The sequence below is a fragment of the Eumetopias jubatus genome, unplaced genomic scaffold (genome assembly GCF_037043125.1).
Source record: "Eumetopias jubatus isolate StellerSeaLion01/CBP00866 unplaced genomic scaffold, mEumJub1_p1.0 scaffold_6, whole genome shotgun sequence".
NCBI classification, from domain to species: domain Eukaryota; kingdom Metazoa; phylum Chordata; class Mammalia; order Carnivora; family Otariidae; genus Eumetopias; species Eumetopias jubatus.
The window spans coordinates 21,399,136-21,423,026 of record NW_028274812.1 but is presented as its reverse complement, the minus strand read 5'-3'; the positions used below and the strand labels follow the sequence as shown (position 1 = coordinate 21,423,026).

The window sequence follows — 23,891 nt, the reverse complement described above, 5'->3', positions numbered from 1 at the left end:
GACTCGATCCCAGGACTCTGGGATCATGACCTGAGCCGAAGTCAGACGCTTAACTGACTGAGCCACCCAGGCGCCCCTTCTGAATGATTTTCTATCATATTCACCACTATCTCTGTTTTGTAAAGATTTTGCTTCCTTGTTAGCTCCCCAAAACTCTCCCTTTGCCGTGGCCTTCCTTTATTCTTTTCTGAGAATGAGGCCTTTGATATATGTCCCATCTGTGCATTCTGTATTTCAAATTGTGCTAAAGTCAATGTTGTTATGGCAGGGAGCATTTGCTCTAATTTATCATCGTTTTTAAAGAGAGAATGTCGCCAAAGATTATAATAACAGCTAATATTTATTGAATATTCATGTGCCAGACCCATAGTAAGTGCCTTACAAGCATTACCTCCTTGGACTGTGGTGTGGTCATTAGAGCCATGTAATAATCTGTGGCTCAACACCTTGGGTTAATATCTTAAATATTATTTTGCAGTTTTTTTGGATAACTTTGATTAGATTTTAAATACTGAAGTCCAGTGTGTGAAATATTCTTTGCAATCTAAAAGCAATAGATACAAGTATATATTTCACTTAGATTGATAGAAGAGACAATAGTAATGATTTGAAACGTCAGCTAGGAAATAGGCTCTTAGGAAATTTGACAATATTTTTTACTCCCTGGAAAAAATGTGAATTGGAAATAAATTCAGTAATGTGAATGACACGGCCTAAGTTTTTATGTTAGATTTATTTAATTTAGAATTACGTTAATTAAATATCCACTTATCAGCTTAATGATGTTTAATAGAGATTCTTATGAACATATGGTTTCAAAGGCCAGTGAAATTGTAAAATCTAATGAAAACAGAGTTCATAAATAAAATTATATCTTTCCTTTCTTTTATGAGCCTCTTAAAAATTCAGGGCACCCTTTTAAGAGCCCTTAGAGAAGATTAACCTTTAACATCATGATTACATCTGTTATCACATTCTACAATGTCACTGACACCACTTTTAGCCTTAGCCAGTTGATTTTGCTAACCATCTTGTAAAACTACTAACATTTCCTTTTCTCAAGTCAAATAGAGGAAGATTCTGTCCCTCTCTTTTTTCTTTTCCCCCCTCTGGTTCAGCCACTTTCTGAGACGGTGGAAATGTTCTGTCTCTGTACCATTTGGTGTGGTAGCCACGAGCCACATGTGGTATTTGGAGTGCTTGAAATGTGGCTAGTTAACTGATGATGTGAATTTCGATTTTTATTTAATTAACTTCAACTTTGATGGAAATAGCTACATGTCATTGGTGGCTACCATATTGGAAGCACAGCTTTGGTGTTTTTTTCAGCACATACTGAATTCCTTTTTCTCCTAGTCATCTTTACTCCCTTTCTGGGAGCAGGAATATCTCCTCTTACTGTAACTGGTTATGCTTGCACTAATAAAGGTATTTTCTTTCATTATAATTTGATTTATAATCTATGGGTTTTACCATAAACTAAAAATCAATTTCATTTGTGATAAAGATGCCACATTGGACATTTAATTCTGTGCATTCCTTACACGACAGGGGATAGTATGCGTTTGCTCCCTTAATTTGGGTCATTGTATTCTTTGATGGACCTACTTTGCAAATGGCTCTTCACTTGTCTTAAATATGTCTGCATGGTTTCTATCTGCCATCTTAAATGCTGCCCATAATGAAAGCGGTGGAGTGGAAAGAGGTTAGACTGCAGTTTGGATCCCAAATTCTCTCCTTAAGCAAGTTTTTTTCTTCTCCAAGCTGTGGTTCCCTCAGAGAACTGTTGTTAGGTTTCTTATATCAGAGCATATTTGGTTAACCTTGATCCCAGGACTTTTCATTTCTGAAACCTTGTAGTGCCTGATAATCAGTGCGAGTGCTCCATAGATGTTTGTAATGAGTAAGTGGAAAGCTATATTTTATTTTTATAAATGCCCCTGCTGACTCACACTGTTTGCTCTCTTTTTCATATCTGCACATTGGGAGAAGGAATAGAAACTTCTTTGAAGAAATATTGAAAAGTAAAGGCTTTGTGATTTATTTATTTATTTGAGAGAGAGCTAGAGAGAGAGAGCATGAGAGGCACAGGGGGCAGAAGGAGAGGGAGAAAGAGAATCTCAAGCAGACTGTGCGCTCAGCTTGACGTGGGGCTTGATCTCATGACCCTGAGACCATGACCTGAGCTGAAATCAAGAGTGAGACACAACCTGCTGAACCACCCAGGTGCCCCAGGCTTTTGCACTTTAAAATAGATATTAATTTACAGTTTCCTCCCTATTATATTTGAATGATGGGGTACCATTTTTTATGGATCCTTCTAAGAAATTTTTGCATTATATAGTTTTAAAAATAGTTGGTCACTTAAAAATGTTTAGAGACTTGTAAAATAAATGATTCAGTGTAACGAGAGCTAACTTGTGTAAAGCATGTTCTGCAGTAGACATCATCCTAGGTTGATACATTCAGTGAAAGTATCTCTAGTTTTGCACATGTCAAGTACCCAAAGAATAAACTGAAACAGGTGAGAATTAGGATAATAAGCCAGTTATCCAGAATGTGAGTGCCCGCAGATATGAGTTAGATAAAGGAATGTTTTAAGATTCTGAAAATATGATTGATGACTGATTGGTCATCTGTAGTTGTGAGGAAGGGGAAGCTTTAAAAATGTTTAGAGTAAAATTGAGAAAGTACAAGTACACCAAAAACAAGTTTAAGGTTTCTACTTGCAAAGCATTCAACCCAGTGCCCAAGAAAAGGCTTTCATCTTGAAAGATGAAAGAATTAAATTGAAACTAGAACACTGAAGGCTACTATGGAAGCATGCATTTATTTGGGCATATGGTAGTAATCCACTGAACACATAGTTATAATCTACTGGAGAATAACCTGAACAGATTTTCCAGGCAAAAATTCTGCCAGATCAGCATGCTTTTTATGATGGAAAAAGGAAGATGCAGAGAAGTACGTATACGAGTGTTATCTTGTTTATTTCAAAGTCATTTTAGTATCTTTCTATAAAATACATTGCCTTCATCTTTATGAAAAGTCCTGCAGATGCTGAACGGGATAGATTTCAATGATCAATTTCATTATTTTATGCAGTCAAAAGAGTTAATTACATTGGGGAAAAAACATTTGCATGCTCTTCAATACGATGAGTCTGTGTAACCAGATTTCAAAGGAATGCAACATCTGATTTAGTTATTGATTAAAGAGTTAAACTACAGACATTGAAGAAGCAGGGTGAAATAATCTAAAATAAGAGGTCAGGGTATGTGCTTAAGTGTTTTACACACAGAGACGCTCAAGCACGTCTTGATTGACTAAAGCCCTCTGATGTCTAGCTGTCATTTTTTTTTTTTTTTTTTGCATTTTAAAAATACTAGAAAGAGACTCTTAATCTCAGGAAACAAACTGAGGGTTGCTGGACTGGAGGGGTGGGGTGGCTGGGTGATGGACATTGGGGAGGGTATGTGTTGTGGTGAGCACTGTGAATTGTATAAGACTGATGAATAACAGACCTGTACCCCTGAAACAAATAATACATTATATGTTAATAAAAAGAAAAAAATACTAGAAAGAAATTGCAACACCTCAATCAAATATATTTGTGGCAAAATGATTTGTAACTGGCAGAGATTTCAGTTAATATAATTGAAATTATTTAGGTCTTCTCTATGACAAGTAAAATTACTGTTTATCAGGGATAGGTAATTACATATTTGGCCTAAAATTAATCAATATGAATATAGAAAAGCTGGCACTCATGCAGAATCAGGATCTCATTAAAGCAGAATTTTGTAAAGTGAGGTCAACCATACCACCTATAGAATGAATAGAAAAGATTATAAATGCAAGAGAACAAACTTTTTAATCATACAATTCTCAAAGAATTATAAAATACCTCAAACTTCTTTCTGTATTTACAAATAGTTTTTTTATTATTTCATATCTAGGTCTTTTGAATAAGATACGTCCTTTTAGAGTTTGAATAGTTTGTTTTATATTAGCCAGCTGACAGTGGAACTATAAATAGATTGCAGGTTAACTGACCTTTTGTATATGACTGAATGCTGGTTTGTGGTATTTCAGAGATAAGCAGAACTCCATTTTTTTTTCTTTTAGCCAAGAATATTGGCTGATAGACCATGGTCATTATTTTATGAACTAGAGATGAACTAGAGATCAGATCATTCTTCTGAAAACATTATGAATTTTTAAACAAAGACAGGATATTGTTGAATGTGTGTTGCTGGAGTACCATCTAATGTGATCAATGGGAAAATACTTGTTTGAATTAACTATAGCAGAGCTATCAGCTTTAGGAACAGAGGCTCAAGTAGATCAGATGTCCAAAAAGGAAATTACTGATATGGCTGAGAGACAGTAGAGGCTGTCCCTGGTTGATTGGTCTCCTATTACTCAGGGAAGGAGCAGTTTTGTGGAAGAGGTGTTCATAATGCCAATGTCAAGGTGAAAGCTAACTGAGAGGATGTGAAGCCTGATCAACAGAGGTTTCTTGTACCTGAAGTTGCCCCAGATGAGTCATCTTTTGCCATCATGTCTTTTTTTTTTTTTTTTTTTTTATTCATGAGAGTCAGAGAGAGAGAGAGAGAGAAGCAGAGGCAGAGGGAGAAGCAGGCTCCCTGCCTAGCAGGGAGCCCGATGCGGGGCTCGATCCCAGGACCCCGGGATCATGACCTGAGCCGAAGGCAGAGGCTTAACCATCTGAGCCACCCAGGCGCCCTGCCATCATGTCTTTAGTCTTTGGAAGCTGGTGTTAACAAGGCTTAGGTCTGTTTCCATCAGCCCTGTACCTCTCAGTCTGAAAGGTCAAGGTAATTCCATTTCACACAGTTGAGTGCTCAAGTCCACATTAACCATCTGCCCGCTGGGGTGGTGCAGGGTTGAGTAAACGCTGACTCCTAAAGTCCCTGGAGTTATTTCTGACTGGATGCCCCTTTTCAAATTCAGCCCATGAAGTGTGGGCTTGAGACTGGGTAAGTGGGCTTTCTTCAGCGCCCCAAATTTGTGCTTTTATTAGCATTTCTATTCTCAAGGGCTTTTATTCTTATTGGAATCTTAATCACGTAAAAATGTATTTCCAAAACATGGTTTCCTGAGTATAAAGTTCATAATTTAAGAATCTGAAGGTACTTTTCTGTACTAAAAACAGAAATTGTTATTGAACCAAAGACCTCACCTTTAAACCAGAGTATGAAGTACTGTAATTGATGATTTTTGCCCAGTTGTTTTCTATTCACAGTGGACATTTGTCACTGGACACCAGTCAGCCTTAAGCCAAATAGTGTTCTATCCAGGCAATGGCTTATTGTTTCCCAACTTTCTGAGGCAAATGCTGGTGATGTTCTGCTTTCAGTAATTTATTGAGTTTTAAGGGAAATTAAGACAGTAATTTCCTTTCCTAAAAAATTAGCTCTTTTAGAAAGAAAAATAACATGGGCCTATTGTACATAGTACATAAATATGTAAAAATTAAGTGTTTACTGTGTTTTCAGTAGTAACCCCATCTAATATGTATCTTTGCAAACATGTTATATGCATATAGTTACTTTCTTTTCTTCTCTCTATCCCTCTCTTCATATATATGGGTGAAAGGAGAAGAAAGTTATATTTGAGTGTGTGTATATATTATACATAAGCTACTGAAACTTGCTTTTATAATTTTACATTATATCATGGTCATTCTTCTCAAAAGACTCATATTTATGCCTTTGTGGCGTGTAGTTATCTGTTTTAAATTTTGATAGATATTACCAACATATCTGCATATTTCATCTTTTTCAAAATAACTTTCTTACAGGATTTTTTTTTTTTAACAAGAAGTCAGCCTCTTTCTGGGATGTGAACATTAGCTGGTCATACAAGATTATGAGTCTAAGGGAAGATATATAATTTTTGAACACAATTCAAACTTCTAAATGTGGTCAATACTGTCTCTCACCAGGGCCCATTTGGAGGCCAGTGCTGAGAAGTGGAACAGGTTGCTGACGTCCTTAGAAGAACTGATCAAATGGCTGAATGTTAAAGATGAAGAGCTTCAAAAGCAAATGCCCATTGGAGGGGATGTCCCAGCCTTACAGCTCCAGTATGATCACTGTAAAGTAAGTTAGCTGCATATGGTGGGGACCTTTTTTAATTTTTTTATTTTCAATTAGCCAACATAGAGTACATAATTAGTTTTTGATGTAGTGTTCAGGGATTCATCAGTTGCGTATAACACCCAGTGCTCATCACCACACGTGCCCTCCTTAATATCCATCGCTTGGTTACTCCATCCCCCTACTCCCCTCCCTTCTGTAACCCTGTTTGTTTGATTCATTTTGATTTTGGCAAAGTATATACTCAAAATGCTAGATAAATATTTGAGTTGAAGCAATCAACACAGGATTTCACCCTCACCCCCCATTTCTTTTATTTATTTATTTATAGATTTAATTTATTTGAGAGAGGGAGTGCGAGCAGGGGGAAGGGCTGAGGGAGAGGGAGAGAATCCTCAAGCAGACTCCCCGATGAGCTCGGAGCCCGATACAGGGCTCAATCCAGTGACCCCACGATCATGACCTGAGCTGAAACCAAGAGTTGGACGCTTAACCTACTGAGCCACCCAGGTGCCCTCCTACCCCCCATTTCTAATTATGAGTATTTAGACACTTAATTTAAGTTGCATGTATTACTTCCATTTGTTTCAAATTAATTTTTCTTCATATTTAATTAATCTTTTTCAAACATTACAGATCTCTAAAGCATCATATTGCTTTTAGCATATCATAACATTTATCTAACTTTCTAATAGATTTTAAAATATTAATATATTCTGTTGGGGAAATATCTTTACTACAAGTGAGTTCTTGAATTGAGAAGGCATAGAGTTATAAAGAATTGCAAATTATCATGTTTATCATGTTTATAATAAATGGAAGTGAAAAAAATAAGGACCTGTAGAAGTACGAATATACAATAAAGTCTTAAAGCAAATGAGGGCCATAGTATTTAGATCATTTTATACGTTTTATTTTTCTGAACTTAGACTTTTTTTAGTTACATTTTTATTCTCAAATTTCTGTCTCTCTGCAAATTTGTACTTTCGTACTTTTACTCTGAGAAGCAGATATGCTGAAATGTTATCAACTGACATGTCAATTCTTAGAACTTTGTATTATTTAAATTCTTTGCCTTATTAACTCTCCATTTGTTTATTTGGTACTCCTTCATGCCCATTTTCTCATGTACTACACATGGGCTTGTTTTGTTATATATATATATAGTTTTTACTCTTCAAATGCAATGCAAGTTCTCATTCTAAATCTGTACGTTTAAATGTGATGTTAGAATTCTATTCCCTTTGGAAAAGCCACAACACTAACACATGCATCTTCTAAAGGAAGAAAGGAAGATGTCATCTAGGTAATAAGTTTGCTTCAAAATGATAAGACCTTGAAATTTATTTTACTTTGGGTCCTTGTGACTAGGTTAATCAAATTACCATTTGGGTAAATTCTCCCCTTCTACTTGAAAAGAGACTGTGATAGAGAGAGTTCCAAGATAAGAGAAAAGAAGACACTGTTGGAATATAACATGCAAAATAATCATAACAACAACAACAACAAACAATGACAGAAGATTTTAAATCACTGATTTAGGAAAATCATGTTTCTCCTTAATTACTCATATACCTTTTTTGTGGATTCAGGTGATGAAATAGAATAATACAAAGCTCTTCTAATGGAAGTGCTCTGTTAAGGAATAAAATCTGCTTGTGACCATGTTCTGCTAGTTTTGGTTAAAACCTCGTTCTGGAGGCATGAAATGATTTTCCTCTTCCGGCCTTAGCAAGTAAAGTACACATCAGTGTTTCCAGTAAGTGCTGCCTGTGTTCTTTCTAAGCCCTCCTCAGAACAAGGTCAGCCTCTTTTAGGCTGTGGTTCACTTAGAAAGGTATATGATAAGGATGGGGACAAATTCTATATGGTTCTATGCTGATGGGAATGATCTTATCAAGTCGGAAAAGTCAGTGATGCAGGAGAGAGATTACCAGGTAGGGGATGGGATAGGATCCAGGACACAAGTGCAGCAGTTGGTCTCAGGTAGGAGGGCAAAGAGTTCATCCAGTCTAACAAAAAGGTAGCTTTGCAGATTTGTGTGTAGGAACATCTAGATGTCCTCTTTTGATTGCCTCTCTTTTCTCAGTGAAATAAGGAGCAAGGTCATCAACTGAATACGAGAAGAAGGAAGACAATGTGGAGGTTTGGGGAGAGAGGAGGCAAAAAATATAGTCCAGAAGTGGGTGAGTTAAACTAGGAATGTACAAGAAGACCACGGGGCATTATGAAGGGCCCCCGTGAGGTCAGTGCTCATGAATTTAAAGTGAGAACAGCCAATGTGAATGTTTTTCTTCGCCCATGGTTGAGTTGCCTCACTGAAGGTGAGGAGTGAGTTGGAAAGTTGAATTGAACCAAGCACATGTGATGGAGGAAGAGAGGCGAAAAGGGGGTTACAGAAATGCAAGGGAGCTATGGTAATGATCGCATGTGGAGTCGAGGCTGGGGGGGAGGGAGATCTGAGGATATCAGGGAGATGAGGGACAGTAAAGTGATGTTAGAAGTCAGTGAATGGGACACGGCAGGGGGGCTGAGAAATCATTCAAGTTAGGGACCTGGGGAGGGGAACAGACTGTAAAGAAAGCGGGTTATAGTCAGAGAAGGGGTGCTAGAAGGGACATTTATTGTTAATGACAATCTCCGGTGTCTTTTTGCGGGAGTGAGTTGCACAGGTAGGGTGGAGGACCTGGTCCATAGGGAGGAGTAGATAAGGAGCTGAGAGGCAGAGTTGGCTGCAGGATCGTCTGTGGGGACAGTAAAATCACCATGACCTGATACCAGAATGATGATTATGCGAAGGAAGGGCGATGGTGGGATAGGTTGGGATTGGTGTCGTTTGGAAAAATGGTGTTTTCACATCTTTTGAGTCTTACACCCCTGGTTGGGGGTGGGGGAGAGGAATAGTGTAAATTGGATATAGTTTAGCACTGCTTTCTAAATTTCACAGTGCCTGCTACTGGATTTTTCTTGGGTTACTATTACGTCTTTATCACAGTTGCCATCACTTAGCACGTTGTGCATAATCCAGACTACTGTTGAGGGATGTTCTTTATCAGTAAGTAGGACTTACCAGGAGTTTCCATTTAATGGTCTGTACTTCTCTGAGTTTTATATTAGAAAGTTTCTACGAATAGCACTGATTGAGTGTCTAAGGATGGGGCCAGGTGGCTTCTCCTCTCGTTGTTATACCCTCACTGGAAATGATCCTTTGTGACGTTTCATGTGGATCGTAGGTTCTGGAATATGATACTTTATTGTGATCTGTCATAGTCTGCCTTCCAATTTATCAGTGATCCAAAACTACAGGCTTTCTTACTATCATCTATTACCAGTGTTTTGACACGAGCTTCATTTTTAACTCTGAGAACTGAGCAGCGTCTTATGCCAGAAATAAATTATGGAAGAGATTTCCGAGTAAAGTTTGTGGAGGTGTGTATTGGTTTGCGAGGGCCACCATAACAAAACACCATAGATTGAGTGACATAAAAGAAATTAATCTTCTCACAATTCTGGAGCCTAGAAGTCTGAGATCAGCGTGTCTGCAGGGTTGATTTTTTTCTGAGGCCTCTCTCCTTGTCTTCAGATGGCCTTCCCTCTGTGAGTATGTGTCTTTTAAAACTGCTCAAAATACCCTCTTTTTATAAGGACAGCAGTCATATTGGATTAGGGCCCACCCTAATGACCTCATTTTAACTTAACTGTTTCTTTAAAGACCTTATTTCTAAATGCAGTCACATTCTGTCAAAAGTAACCTTCTTTCCCACCTGTCAACTATAATGTTTCTAATCACTATAAATTATTACAGTGAGGGCAAATCCCTATGCATTGGGGGATGCACTATTAGGGCAATATTTAAAGACATGACAGCTACCTGTAGTTATTTACCTTTCTTACTAAACTTTGCCAGCCATAATCATTGAATAGTCTAACTGTGGTTGAATCTCAGCCTTGCCAATGTTCTAACTTAAATATAATTCTGTGAATTATCTGTAATATTTTCTTAAATTTAAAATCCCTTTGGGTGTTGGGTATACATGTGGTTATTCTATTTCAGGATAGCTTTTTCTTCCCTACGTCCTTGGAGAATGTCTTTCCCCCCTGCCTTCAGATTCTTTTTATCAGGAAAAAAAAAATCTTTATTTAGAATGAAAATTATCAATGATTAAAACTGAAAGAGGCCCAAGAAATAGTTTAGTCCAGTCCCCTTACTGATAGTGGAAGAAAATGAGAGCCATGGTGTGTTTTGATGAAATCTGACTTTTCATCCCTCCTTTCCTTTCTCACTTCCAACAAATCTTTATCATTTGCCCATGTGTCTGGCAGTTTCTAGGACACCAGAGAGACACGGATACACAGAACAGACACAGTCCCTGTTTCTTCCCTGTGTTATTAGAAATCATTTCCAACAGGAATTGTGCACTGCACATTGCTGTCCCAAGTCTCTAGTTGTCTACCCAACTATCCATTTCTCTAACCTTCAACTTCAGTCCCTTGGTGATAACTCAAGCCTGCCAACAGTTCTTGTACACTTTTATTTCTGATCTTTTTCTCTTTAAGAGATTCTATAACTCTTTTCAATTATAACATGATGTAGCTTTGAATAGAACAAAATAATCTTTAAACTTTTTTCACAGGTATGTTTAGCAATAAATTTAGGTGTCTTTTCTAACTTCTTGCTATTTTTGGTCTTTAATTGTCATAATAAAGTTTAAGAGATCTCTTCAATTTTAAAGAACTCTTGCTTTATAGCTTAAAAGTACATAGTTAGAATCAACCAAAATCAACCCTTAAATGGCTTGATACTAATATTAGGCAAGTTTTTTTTGTTTCTTAAAATTTCCCCTTAGAAAGAGTGGGACCTTGTATTTGATTTCTAACTTACCCTCTCTTCTTGCAGATAGCTGTCCGAATTACTTTATTTTGAACAACGCAGTACTGTGTCAAACTAATGGGATCTAATCTCTTGATACTAAATTAGAATGTCTAGCGATTCCCAGATGGAATTTTTTTTTAAACAAGACAAGAAATTTAACACTGATTTGTTTACTATTCTAGGAGATAAGATCTCATAAATGCAAGTCTTGAATGTCATGTACACAAGTCTTTTAAAGATCAGCTTAAAAAGCAATACCACATGACTTTCTGTTGTGGTCAAGACAAATACACATTCACAAGATGCATTAAAAACCACCTGTGCTGATGTCACACAAATTAGCACTTAAGTTTTACATTAAAGTTTCCCGTGACATTATATACAAAGTAAAAAACAAAGCTAAGTCTCAAAACCTTAGGTGGATGTGGGGTTACCGTGCACTAGAAAACCACTACGTGACTTAAAAGCTGTTTCCAGGGATGTCAAACTCTGATGTCAAAGAGTTATGTGAAGAATTTGAATAAGGTAATTCTAAGTAGACATCTGACTAACTTCTCTTCTCAGCACTTTATGAAGTTAAGTGGAATTTTTTTTTTGGCTCTTGCCCTCTGGATAGTGGCATATCAGCCTCTATTCTGAGGCACCTTCTGTTGGGACTGTCTATAAAAGTTAGTGAACTAGAACCTGGGCTTAGGTAGACATGGTTTCAGTGCTCCCCTCCTCCACTCACTAGCTCTGTGATCGAGGAGGCTCTGGAGCATATTGTCCAATCTCTTCAGTCCTGTGTCTGATCATCAGTATATATAAAGCTCTTAGCAGAGTACATTTAAAGTAAGTGCGCAATAAGCAATGACTGTTGGAGTCCTTCTTTAGACTAGGACCTATATTTTCTAATGTATTTTTCCTTTAGTTGTGCTGTGTCCAAATTTTTAATTTTTCCTCAGATTCCTGACATTTGGGCAACTGCAAGTTTTGACGTCAGAACTTACATTTACTATTTTTGCCTATTGGTGGCTTCAGAGATAATTTAGACTACTCAGGAAATGGGATGAAGTCATTGAAACAACATTTTTTGAGAATTTATATGGGATAAGATAAGAGTCTAGAGACTGCAAAATGACTTATTTCTTGTTCTTAATAGAAGAAAACAGCTTGTCATGGAAAGGCCAAGCTCAAAAGACACGTCCGTATGCACTGCTTTAGTTAACTTATCAGAGGTTTATAGGCAAATGATAAATGTTTAACCATGAATCTAATTACCTTTAAATGCAATATTTGAATGTTACCATAATGTATAAGTAAAGAAACAAAATTAATATATATAATTTTACATTTGAATTTGCATTCATATGACCTTTTCCTGGGTCCAGTCTGCTTTCACGGTCACAGATGGCGATGGTTAGAGACTCTGGTATCTCAGATTTATTTGTACAGGCACCTTGGATACTTGGAGGTTGGTTTATGGGAACTCACATACTCTCAAAGTCTTATGGTTCCTACCTATATTTCTATATTCTAGACCTTGATATGTGTGCATCAGTGACTTAATGACACTTTCTCATAACCATTCTTCAATAATGGCAGTGCTAGTCACCTCACCACCCACCCACACTATTCACTGAATGCCTTGTGGTTGAAAACAATGTTTCTTGTGGTTGAAAACGATGTTAAATATACAAAGGGCAATAAGGCACAGCCTCTCCACTTCAATGACACGTTTTAATAATTTCTGTTCATAAAAGCTCTGTGCTTGTGGCTATATCCAGATGGAATATTACATAGTTAAATGTTTAGGGGATGGCTCTGAGACTTTTAGTTAGAATGGTACTGTAAGGTCATGCTTCAGATCACCTTGTCTGCTTAAAACACCTAGTAATTATAGATAAAATGTAACTCCCCCCTCCCCCCGGAAACCAAACATAGCAAATTTGGGCTCCAGAACACGACAGACAGTCCACAGACCAGAAACAAAGCAGAAAAGCAAAGTGGTTAGTAGGGTTGATGGTGCTGGGGAAAGGTCCCCAGTCCTGGATGCTGAGCAAGCAGAAAGCCCCATAGCAGTCTCTGCTTAAGATCTCTCTCTCTCACACGTTGAAATGAGTGGCTCACAGATTGGCATTCTTTTCTTCTGTCCAAAAAAAAAAAAAAAGTCCCAGGAACTGATACTATATAACATCAATGTATTTTGGACCCTTAATTAAATGTTTATACTTTGGATAAGTTGGATATTTTAATCAGTGACTCAGAACATTGATAAGTTTTCAGTAACAATAATAATAAATACTTTGTTCAGTGCTTTAACAGCACATACATATAGGATACTTATTAAATAATAATAAAAATTAATAATATGTCAAAGGGCTATGACAGTAAAGTGTTTGGCCCTGGGCCTGGCACACAGTAAGGAGTGGTCCATATCTCCTCCTGTAACTGCGAGTCTGTCTTGACAGTTTTGATCATTTTTGTTTTGTTTAAAACTGAGTTGTTTTAATTAAATAAAGGTATATTAATACCTGTTATTTACCATCTAATACTGCCCCGCAGAAGTAGTCCCCCATCACTATCTAGGATTAACTTATAAAATTAGACAGAGTCATCTTCCAGTCTTTACAAGTATCAGTTTGTAAACAACACAATTGTATTAGTTTTTCTCATGTGGGTACATATTTAATATCCTCAAATATCAAAATAAATTACTACTTTAAAACATACGGTGTTTTTTTTAAAAAATATAGTGTTTTTAATGATTTTTAGAATAAATGGATATAGTTGAATTTTCCCATCTAGTGACCTAAATTTTTCATACAATTTTTATTTTTTTATTTTTATTTTATTTTTTTTTTAAATTTTATTTATTTGACAGACACAGCGAGAGAGGAAATACAAGCAGGGGGAGTGGGAGAGGGAGAAGCAGGCTTCCCGCTGAGCAGGGAGCCTGATGTGGGGCTCGATCCCAGGATCCTGGGATCATGACCTGAGCCGAAGGCAGACGCTTAACGACTGAGCCACCCAGGCACCCCTTTCGTATCATTTTTAATGGTTTATAGAAAGTGAGGTCACTTGTATGCAGCTTCACTTTCAAGAATGTGAGATTATCATTCAATCAACAGTTACTTAGAAAGTACCTACAATGCAGTCATTCATTTGTAATGTTAGGGATTTATTTCAAGTCACATGCTTTAACACTGGATTACATTGCAGATGCAGTTTTTGCTATTTACTCTGCACTTCATTTTCTACACAATGTAAATTCTCACTTATGTGGGGGTAGTTGTCAGAGCTCTGACACCCTTTCTTTAATAGATTACATGTTTGATTTTAGCAAAGAAAATCACCAAAAATAATTGAAAGTGTATGATTCTGGTGTAATTTTTTATAGGTTTAGATCCATTTCCTCAGGGCCCCTCTGTCCTTTACTTAATTTCTCTATTCAAACCTCATTATATCAGGGTCAGGACATTTGAATCTGAAACTGACTTGCTGAAATACACTTGCAAACTTGCTTACTAAAGTAACAAATTCAAACCTTGTCTTTAAATCAGCAACATGCCACCATGAAATTGAGGCTGTGGTTTGTGGGGGGGGGGGATTGTTCTCCCTACTAAAGTAATCTGAGACTCTTACCTGCAAGTCTGTAACTTCAAGGTCTTGCTGTGTGATGAAGTTACCAAATATGGGATATTGGCCTTTTTCTAAAATTGATTAAATTAATTTCCAAGTTCCCCCTCCAGCCTTTAGTGCCTCCTTTGACTTCATTCTTATTAAATGCATAATCTACTCTAAGGACTATGAGTAAAGCTGCTATTTGTATTCCTTCCCAAAGCAGCAGTTCTAGAAGTGAGGCTATACCTACTGGCCACACTCCATTTAGTTGTCTGCAGCTGATTTATCTCCTATGCCTGACAGGTGTCATTGGGACTTTACCCCAAAGGGCCGTGGACTATCCATGTTTAGAGGGAATGGCAAGGCAGCCTGATAGCTGGCACTATCTGGTGGTGAAATTGAGAGTGGACCACAAATGCAGCAAGAAGGAGAGGTTTGGGAGACCAAGCAGTTACAGTCCACCCCCTGAATATAACAGCCCATTTCCAATGAACTGCCTCTGGACATATTTAGCTGAGTTTCATTTATTTGCCAGTTTATGTATTCATTCAACAAACCTCTACGTTGCTACTGATATTTGCTACGTACTTTGCTAGGCACTGGGCATGTATCACTTCAGAAGACTAATTTTGCTGTCTCGGATTTCATCATCTGGCAGCAGAGACAGGCTTGAAAAAAGTAACTACATTGGATACTAAAGGCAAGGTAATTGTGAGCATGAGCCCACGGCCAGGGAGGCACAGATGAATCATGGTTCTCTGTACTTGGGAAGACCGGGTAAGGCTTCACAGAGCAAGTAGCCTTTGAGCTAAAAAGAGATTTCGGAATAAGAATTCTCTAAAGACTGTTGCCAAAACTCCTGGACGGAAACTCCTCCAAATTCGTCATGGCATGACTGGAGTATGCAATAGAGTAAGAGGGTGGGTGTTGCTTACCTCCCTTTTCATTTTTACTTGAGAGAGGAAAAAAAATACAAGTTCAGCACCTTATGCAGTGCCTGGTAATGGTAGATATTGAATATATTTGCCAAATGAAGGAATACATTTATGTGTGCATATATTTTGAAAATTGTAGGGAAGAATACTTTTATTACTGTGAGAAGCTGGAGGATTCCTATCTTAGTTTTAGCATTCATACTTAGTATTCTGACTCAGGCATCATTTTTTATGTCAATGGGGTGGAACCAAAATGAATTTGTATATTAAATGTTCATTTAGGGACGTTACCCAAAACTTTTAAAGCTCTATGAAGGAGATTTTTTTTTTATTTTGTCTGCATACTAATGAAAAGTAAGCCTGTTTTCTTTTCCTTTTCTCATGTAGTTTTATTAGTGCTGTCAAATTTAATGACACTTCTGCCCTTTTTTGCTGTCATACTATAATGACTTCAGATCCATATATGCTGATTTAGCTTTGAAAGCAAGTCGGGGAAAAAAGTAAATTACATTCTAACAGATTCTCCTTATGTTTGTATCGTTTATTTTTTCTGCTTGTATTCTCCAATACGTAGTGAAGTGTTTTTTTGAAACCAGAAGCTAAGAAAGCCTGCTGTACCAGCAGTACTTCTATTCGTTATAGTTGGGATGCCTTGCATTGAGGGTCAGCTTCGTGGGTGTGTGTCCCATGCAATTACAGTCACATAAGGCTCCACTCTTAGATGGGCCCTGCACTTAAAACTTAATGCAAGCATTCTCTTTCTCAAGGAAGCCATCCCGAGCCTCCACTTGCACTTAGATGCCCTCACTGTAACTTCTTCTGTCCCTGTGCATTCGTGTCAGCTGAGATGTGACCAGGGGTCCATTCTCAGTCCTTTTCTTGTCACCTCACTAACTATTGCTCTGTTCGGTCTCTTTACTTGATTTCTAGGACACCACTCTGTGCTGGTTTTCTTCTTACCTCCCTGGTAGCTCCTTCTCAACCTCCTCTGCTGGCCCCTCCTTCTTTCCTCAGCCTCCTAGAATTGGGATGCACCAGGGGCCAGGCTATGCCAACTTCTCTGTACCTATTCCTTCCTGAACTCATTGTTTCCTGGCGTCACGTGCCATCTATATGCCAAATTTGTATCTCTTTATGTGGCATCTCTACTTGGGTATCTAATACACACCTCAAACTTAGTAAGTCCAAACTGAATTCCTGAACTTGCTGCTCAAAATCATTCTACCTGATCTCCCCCCATTTCAATGGAAAGAATTCTGTTGTTGCTTAGATAAAAAATAATAATCACCTTCAATCTTGTCTTTCTTTCATATTCCCTCTGTTAGAAAATCTCGTTGGTTCTGTGTTGAAAATATAGAATCAGAATCTGGTTATGTCTTACCATCTATTAGGAGCTACAGTTATCAATCTCTGTTACTCTTAATACAGTGGCCAGAGTGTTCCTATTCCAATGAATCAAAATTCTGTAGCATTTTCCTGTTTAATTCAGAATAAAAGCCACTGTTCTCAGAATGGTCTACAAGACCCTCCGTGGTGTGACCTACCTCCCACTCACACCTTGCTCACCTCATTCCTACTATTTTCTCTCGTAAAGTCTGGTATCAGCCACACTGGCCCCTAGCTGTGCCTTCAGTTGCAGCACTATGTTGTCTTCTGTACCTGGAATGCTCTTAACTTGGTATCCACATGATTTATTCCACTGTTTTCAAATGTTTGTTCTATGGTATCTCCCCAGTGAAGCCTACCCAGACTTCTCTACACCAGTCGAACCCCCTTCCCAGTGCCCCTAATCTCTGTTACCCTGTTCTACTTTTTTCTTTTTCCATAATATTTATCATCCTCTATAATTACTTACTTATTTTCTGTTGTCTCTTGGTCTATGCCTGACACTTTAGATAATCAATTTTTGTTGAATGTTAAAAGAATGAAATATACCCAAAGATAACCCAAAGAGGTATGATTGTTCCTTTTTTTTCTCTTTATCTCTCTTTAATCCCTTTTTACTTATTCATGTTCAAAAGAATATTCCCTTTTGAAGATATTTCTACTTTGAATAGATGAATCTTTAATAAAGATTAGCTGACAGAAATATAAGTAATAGTATTTCCTGAAGAGCTAAAAATAATTTCAATTATATGACATACTTGAAGTTGTAAGAATATTAATCAACACCATACTTTACATTTTAATATTATAGCCAGTTAAGAGGTTACCTTCTTTCTTTTTTAATATTACCTAAATTATTCAAATCAGGAGTTGGAAAGATTTTTGTATAAGGGGGAAAGCATTGACATATCTCTAATTGTTGAGATAGCTTTTAAAATGTAGCTTATTGGGGCACCTGGGTGGCTCAGTCATTAAGCGGCTGCCTTTGGCTCAGGTCATGATCCCAGGGTCCTGGGATCGAGCCCCGCATCAGGCTCCCTGCTCCGCGGGAAGCCTGCTTCTCCCTCTCCCACTCCCCCTGCTTGTGTTCCCTCTCTCGCTGTGTCTCTCTCTGTCAAATAAATAAAATCTTTAAAAATAAATAAATAAATAAAATGTAGCTTATTTGCCCTTATATACTGAATATTGCTGGGTTCTCTCTTGTGTAGAGATTTGACACCTTGAAAGCTAGATGGGTTAAGATTCCTCACAGACAGGCAGTACCTTAAACACAGGGAATGCCTCATTCAGTAACTGTTGTCGTGTGTTACACGTTTAGAATAAATTTAGCTTCAGAGAGGTCATGAGGTAAAACATAATGGGAAAGTTTCATGGTTGTTGTATATATAAAAACTATGCTTCTGAAATATATTTGTAATTATTAATAATGCCATTCATTAAAAGTAGTAATTTGTGCTTGCTTCGGCAGTACCTATACTAAAATTGGAATGATACACGGAAGATTGGCCGGGCCTCTATGCAAGGATGACATGTAAATTCATGAAACATTCCGTATTTTTTCAAAAAATTAAAGATAGAATTACCATATGATCCAGTAATTCTACTTCTGGGTAATTATGTGAAGACATTGAAAACATCAGTTTGAAGACATATATTCATGCCTGTGTTTATTCACAATAGCCAAGATATGGAAACAACCTAAGTGTCCATTAGTAGATGAAGAAGATGTGGTATATATATACGATAGAATATCACTCATCCATAAAAAATGAGTTAAATCTTGCTATTTGCGACAACATGAATGGACCTAGAGGGTATTATGCTAAGCGAGATAAGTCAGAGAGCCAAAGACAATACTATATGATCTCACACATGGAGTCTAAGAAACAAATGAATAAACAAACAGAAACAGACTCATAGGTACAGTAAAACTGTTGATTACCAGAGTGGGGAGGGGGTGGTGGGTGGGTGAAATAGGTGAAGGGGACTAAGAGCTATAAACTCAGAGTTATAAAATTAGTAAATCATGAGTTTATGATGTACAGAATAAGGGATGTAGTCAATAATACGGTAATAGCTTTGTATGATGACAAAAGGTAACTAGAATTATTGTGGGGATCATTTTGTAATGTACAAAAACATCAAATCACTATGATGTATACCTGATACTAATGGGATATTGTATACCAGTTGTATTTCAATAAAAAAGCAAAAATAAATGAAAGTAATAATTTGTTCAATGATAAATGAGCTAGATTCCATTTAATATTCCTTTTTTAAAAGTATAATTTTATTTATTTTTTAATTTTATTTATTTTTTTTTAATTTTTTAAATTTTATTATGTTATATTAGTCACCATACAATACATCATTAGTTTTTGATGTGGTGATCCACGATTCATTTTTTTTTATATAATACCCAGTGCTCCATGCAGTATGTGCCCTCCTTAATACCCATCACCAGGATAACCCCTCCCCCCTCCCCCCTCCCCTCTAAAACCATGTTTGTTTCTCAGAGTCCATAGTCTCTCATGGTTCATCTCTCCCTCTGAGGGAGAAAAGTATAATTTTAAATTATGAAAATAATATCATTACAGATTGTATAAAATAAAGAACAAAAAATTGGCCTTAAGTTTACCACTGTAACAGCCATTTTCATTTTGCATGAGTATGTTCTTTTTGCGTATTTATCTTTCACACAGTCCTAATAGGGTACATAGTTTTCATCCTGTCTTTTTTACTTAGATATATGTCATGTCTTTTTCTTCATGTTGCTATGTAGTCATTATCATAGTAATTTTCCAAGGTTACATAAGGGGTCCCTAGTGTAGCCATACCATAGTGAGCCTAAATATTTTCCAGGTGTTAGACATTTAAATTGCTTTCAAATTTTTTAAATCATAAATAACTTTATAATGAAAACTTTTGTGTTTGTAGCTTTTTTCTGGATCATTTTCCTAGGGTATATTCTCAAAGGTGAAATTCTTGTTTCACACAATATGAACATAGTAATGACTCTTGATATATTGCCAACCTACTTTCCCAAGTGATTGAACCAATTTTCCGCCTCTAGCAATGTATGAAAGTGAAGTTTCACTGCACCCTTGCCTGTGATTTCTCATTTTCCCCCCTCTTTCCTTGAACCTTGTATTGTTAGCATTAAAATGCTGGTATCCCATGGCAGGATGGGAATTTAGAGAGCAGTTCTGGGATGTCAGATGTCTGATTCTGTTTTTCTCTAAAAGAGAAGGGAGAGAGCTGGTTGAATGTGTTTGATTTGGTTGTACATCAAAGGATTGGGAAAAAGATATACATTGTTGGACTGATCAGTTGAAGAAATTTGGTATTTATATCAAATTAGTGTATGTGATGTAATCTTGCCAACCATTTTTGCCATCACAGAGCTTTACTTTGCTGTTTTAGTCTGGAACAAATTGGTTCACAAAAAGACCTTAGATTTATATGTTTTCTAAAATCTAAAGTGACATAAGAATCTCGCAACCCAGTTTTATACTTTCCAAACATTTTCACTTAATTTTGGAGGATCACATGATTCCATTTTTCTTAGAATTAAATAATTTATCCCTTAAGAGAGTTAAATTCAGTTGTTCTTGCTAATGGAGGGTCGGATACTGGTATTGGTCATCCAAAGCTATAGATAAAGCAGCTAGAACTTTCCTCCATAAGTAATGGTGAATAGAGGCTGAGGAAAGAATTCTGTCTTGGAAAAGAGGTGAGAATGTTGGTAAGACTTTAGGTTAGCATCATTTTAATAGTAACTAGTTTACTATTCTACTAACTTCACAGGTGAGACAGTGAATGGGCTACTCCCATTTCTCGGGAGTTCTCCTTCCTTGACTCTGTATTACACAGGACATGAGGAAGGAACACTTGGCATATTCTAGGAACAGAAATAAAGACTTTGAGACTAGAAATTAGGGTATTTAGTAGTTGAAGTTGGAGAGCAGGGAAGATCCAGATCTTGATAGGAAGTTTAGAATTGGTTCCAAGTGCAACAGGGAGCTCTTGGAGGGCTTGAAGCAAGAGAGCCAAAGGATCTGCTTTATTTATAATTTTAATATTGTGGTCTAGAAAATTTTAGGAAAAGTGCATCTCAGAGAACTTTGGCAATTGATATACAGACAATTTGGATGATGCTTTAGAGTAAAGAGAGGAGACAGTTGTTACTTAAAGAAGAGGGGCTGACACTGAAATTTAGTTCACACCCACGTGTGTGCTTTTTTTCTCCTCTTGTCTCCCCTTGGTCTCAGGGCAGTGTGGCAAGCTGCTATTTAGGACAGATGGGGATGTCAGAGATTCCTCTCCTCCCTCCAGGTTTTCTCAGGCCTTGTTTTCACATCAGGTGATTTGCAGGGTCCTGCCCATGTCAGTGCTCCAGGAGTAACTGATCATACTGCTCTTTGCTTGGCAGCAACTCAGCCCCTGCAGTGAGCCAATGCCATGTTCATGATGAAAATGAACAGCCGATTGACTTGAGAGACTTTCAGACTTAACCCATCCCAGTCATTTCTTTATGCAGACCATCCCTGACTTGATGGTAGACTTACAGTTTTTCAACTTTATGATGGTGCAAAAGCCATAGGAATTCAGTAGGAACTATACTTCGAATTTTGAACTTGGATCTTTTCCTGGGCTAGCATTATGCAGGATGTCCCCTCTCGTGATGCTGGGCAGGGGCAGCCAGTTCCCAGACCACCACACACTCATGAGGGTCAGTGACTGATCCTATTGACAACCATTCTGTCTCCATGCGATCATTCTGCTTTTCACTTTCAGTACAGCGTTTAATAAATTACATGCACTGTCCAACTTTATTCTAAAATAGGCTTTGTGTTAGATGATTTTGCCCAGTTGTCAGCTAATGTAAGTGTTCTGAGCCATTTAAGGTAGGCTTAGCTAACCTATGATGTTTGGTAGGTTAGGTGTGTTCAGTGCATTTTTGACTTACGGTATTTTCAGCTTACAGTGGGGTTTATGGGGTCGTAACCCCATAGTAAGTGAAGGAAGATCTATACCTTCTTACCCTTAATCCCCTGTCCTTCCCAGTGATAGCAGGTGGGGAGAAGTGTTCCTAGACATTGCAGGAGGATCATTGAGAGTCTCTCTTTAGGCATTTAAAATTGAATAAGGAGCAATTTACTCTGCTGCCTGACACTCATACCAGTAAGCTGCCAAACAGTACCCTGAGTCTGAAAGGGGGCAGAGAAGTGACAGGAAAGGTGGGCTCTGCAAGTGGGGTTTGGGGCTTGGAGAAATTCTGTTGAGCATGAAAACACTGAGATTTTTGCTAGTTAAGTTCTGATATTTGAATCAGTTTTTCACTAATCTGATATTCCAGAGCTTCCTTTAGTTTAAATGAGATGCAGAAGCTGCTTAACGGAAAACAATGAGAGACTAGATTACTTTACCTGCTTATTCTGTTTCCTTGAATTGCTTTTCCCTTAATTACCTTTACTCTAATTCCAGTTTCTTTTTCAACACAAGGTTGCTTGTGCCCCCTCCACCTCCCTCCACCTTCTCTGTATTTCCTCAGTGTCCTGTTTGTTCTTCTCTCGAAGATTGGTGGCACTTAACACATTGTGACCAGCATTCTCTTCCCTTTAGACTGTAAGTTCCCTGAGGATTGGGATCGTGGCTTATTCATTACCATCTCCTCTTGTGCTTGGCATATTTCCTTCGGATTATATGAATTTACTATGTTTTAAATTTTTTATTTTGGTGGAAATCTTTGTTGGAAAATTCTGTAATATACCCTCACGCCACCTTAGGATGAGAGAGACGTTGAACATTTTCTTATGGCCATGGGACAATCATTTTGCTTTCCATTTATTATTCTTGACTTCTGAGGTATCCGAGACCATATTTCCTGATATTAAAAACTTCAGAGCATGCAACGTTTAAAATAAAGTTTCAATTTTAGTTTTTGAAATTATTTTGTTTCTCCCTCCTTGTTACAACTGATCCGGTCTACTGCTTATAGGGTGAGGCTTGATTTCACATGTGCTTGCCGCGGCGGGGGGGAGAAGGGGGGCGGAGAGTGAGGTCTTTGAACTGTCTGTTAGAATGGAAAATGCATAAGCTTTGCAGTAAGGTTGTCACACAGAGCCTTCTTAGGTCAACGGCCAGGCCTTGAGTCAGTAAGGTAGCTAGATGTCTGCTGTATAAAGAAGTATGTGGTTACTTTCAACCACAAAGCCTTCCTTCTAACTTTCACAATTCGAAACATTTTTACAGAAGCAGTCACCCTCATCCTTTTTGTTTACCCAGCTCTGACAGTGCCAGCCTGCTAAGCCAGGCAAGCACTCCCCTCAGGACTTTTGTATTTGCCATTCTCCCAGCCTGGATTGCTCTTTCGCCAGATATTCTTATGGTTGGCTTCCTCACTTCCTTCAGCTCTTTCTTCAGACATCACCGTCTTTGAGATGCCTTCCGTGGCTACTTATATAAAATAGTACCAATCCCCATGCCTCCCCCAGCCTTTCCTTTCCCCTTTATCCTGTGTGGTAGGTTGTTATAATAATGAATCATGATTCTCTGTATCTCAGCCCCTATGTGGAGGATCATTGCTCTTCCCCTCACCCAGAAATACACTGTATTTGTCCATTCTTTTGAATCTGTGCTGGGCCTTGTGACTTGCTTTAAATAATAGAATGTGGCAGAAGTGCAAATTCTAGAGTGGTACTGACGTGGTGACTCTCAGCTATATGTGACCACTTGTATTTAAATTAAATTAATTACAACTAGATAAAATTTAAAATCCAGTTCTTTAGTTCAATTAGTCATATTTCAAGTACCAAATGTTGCAAGCCACCTGTTCCTACCATATTAGACAACATGGTTTTAGAGCATTTCTATCTGTGCAGGAAGTTCTGTTGGACAGAGCTGTTCTAGAGTCTATGTCTTAAGAAATCTTGCAGCTTTCACTCTACTCTTTGGGAACACTAACTA

At 37.7% G+C, this 23,891-nt stretch overlaps 1 protein-coding gene and 1 non-coding gene across 9 annotated transcripts in view; both read left to right on the top strand.

The window, feature by feature from the left end:
* Positions 1-23,891, top strand: part of UTRN (utrophin) — a 500,702-nt gene that overhangs the window by 355,865 nt on the left and 120,946 nt on the right. For all 8 annotated transcript variants that reach the window (XM_088023855.1, XM_088023858.1, XM_088023856.1 and 5 more), the window contains one exon: positions 5,972-6,128. In XM_088023855.1, the coding sequence (XP_087879981.1) occupies positions 5,972-6,128 (157 nt within the window). The remainder of the gene's footprint in view (positions 1-5,971; positions 6,129-23,891) is intronic.
* On the top strand, positions 18,375-18,481 carry LOC114222801 (U6 spliceosomal RNA). Its single transcript, XR_003612020.2, has one exon. It is a non-coding gene; the product is annotated as a U6 spliceosomal RNA (small nuclear RNA).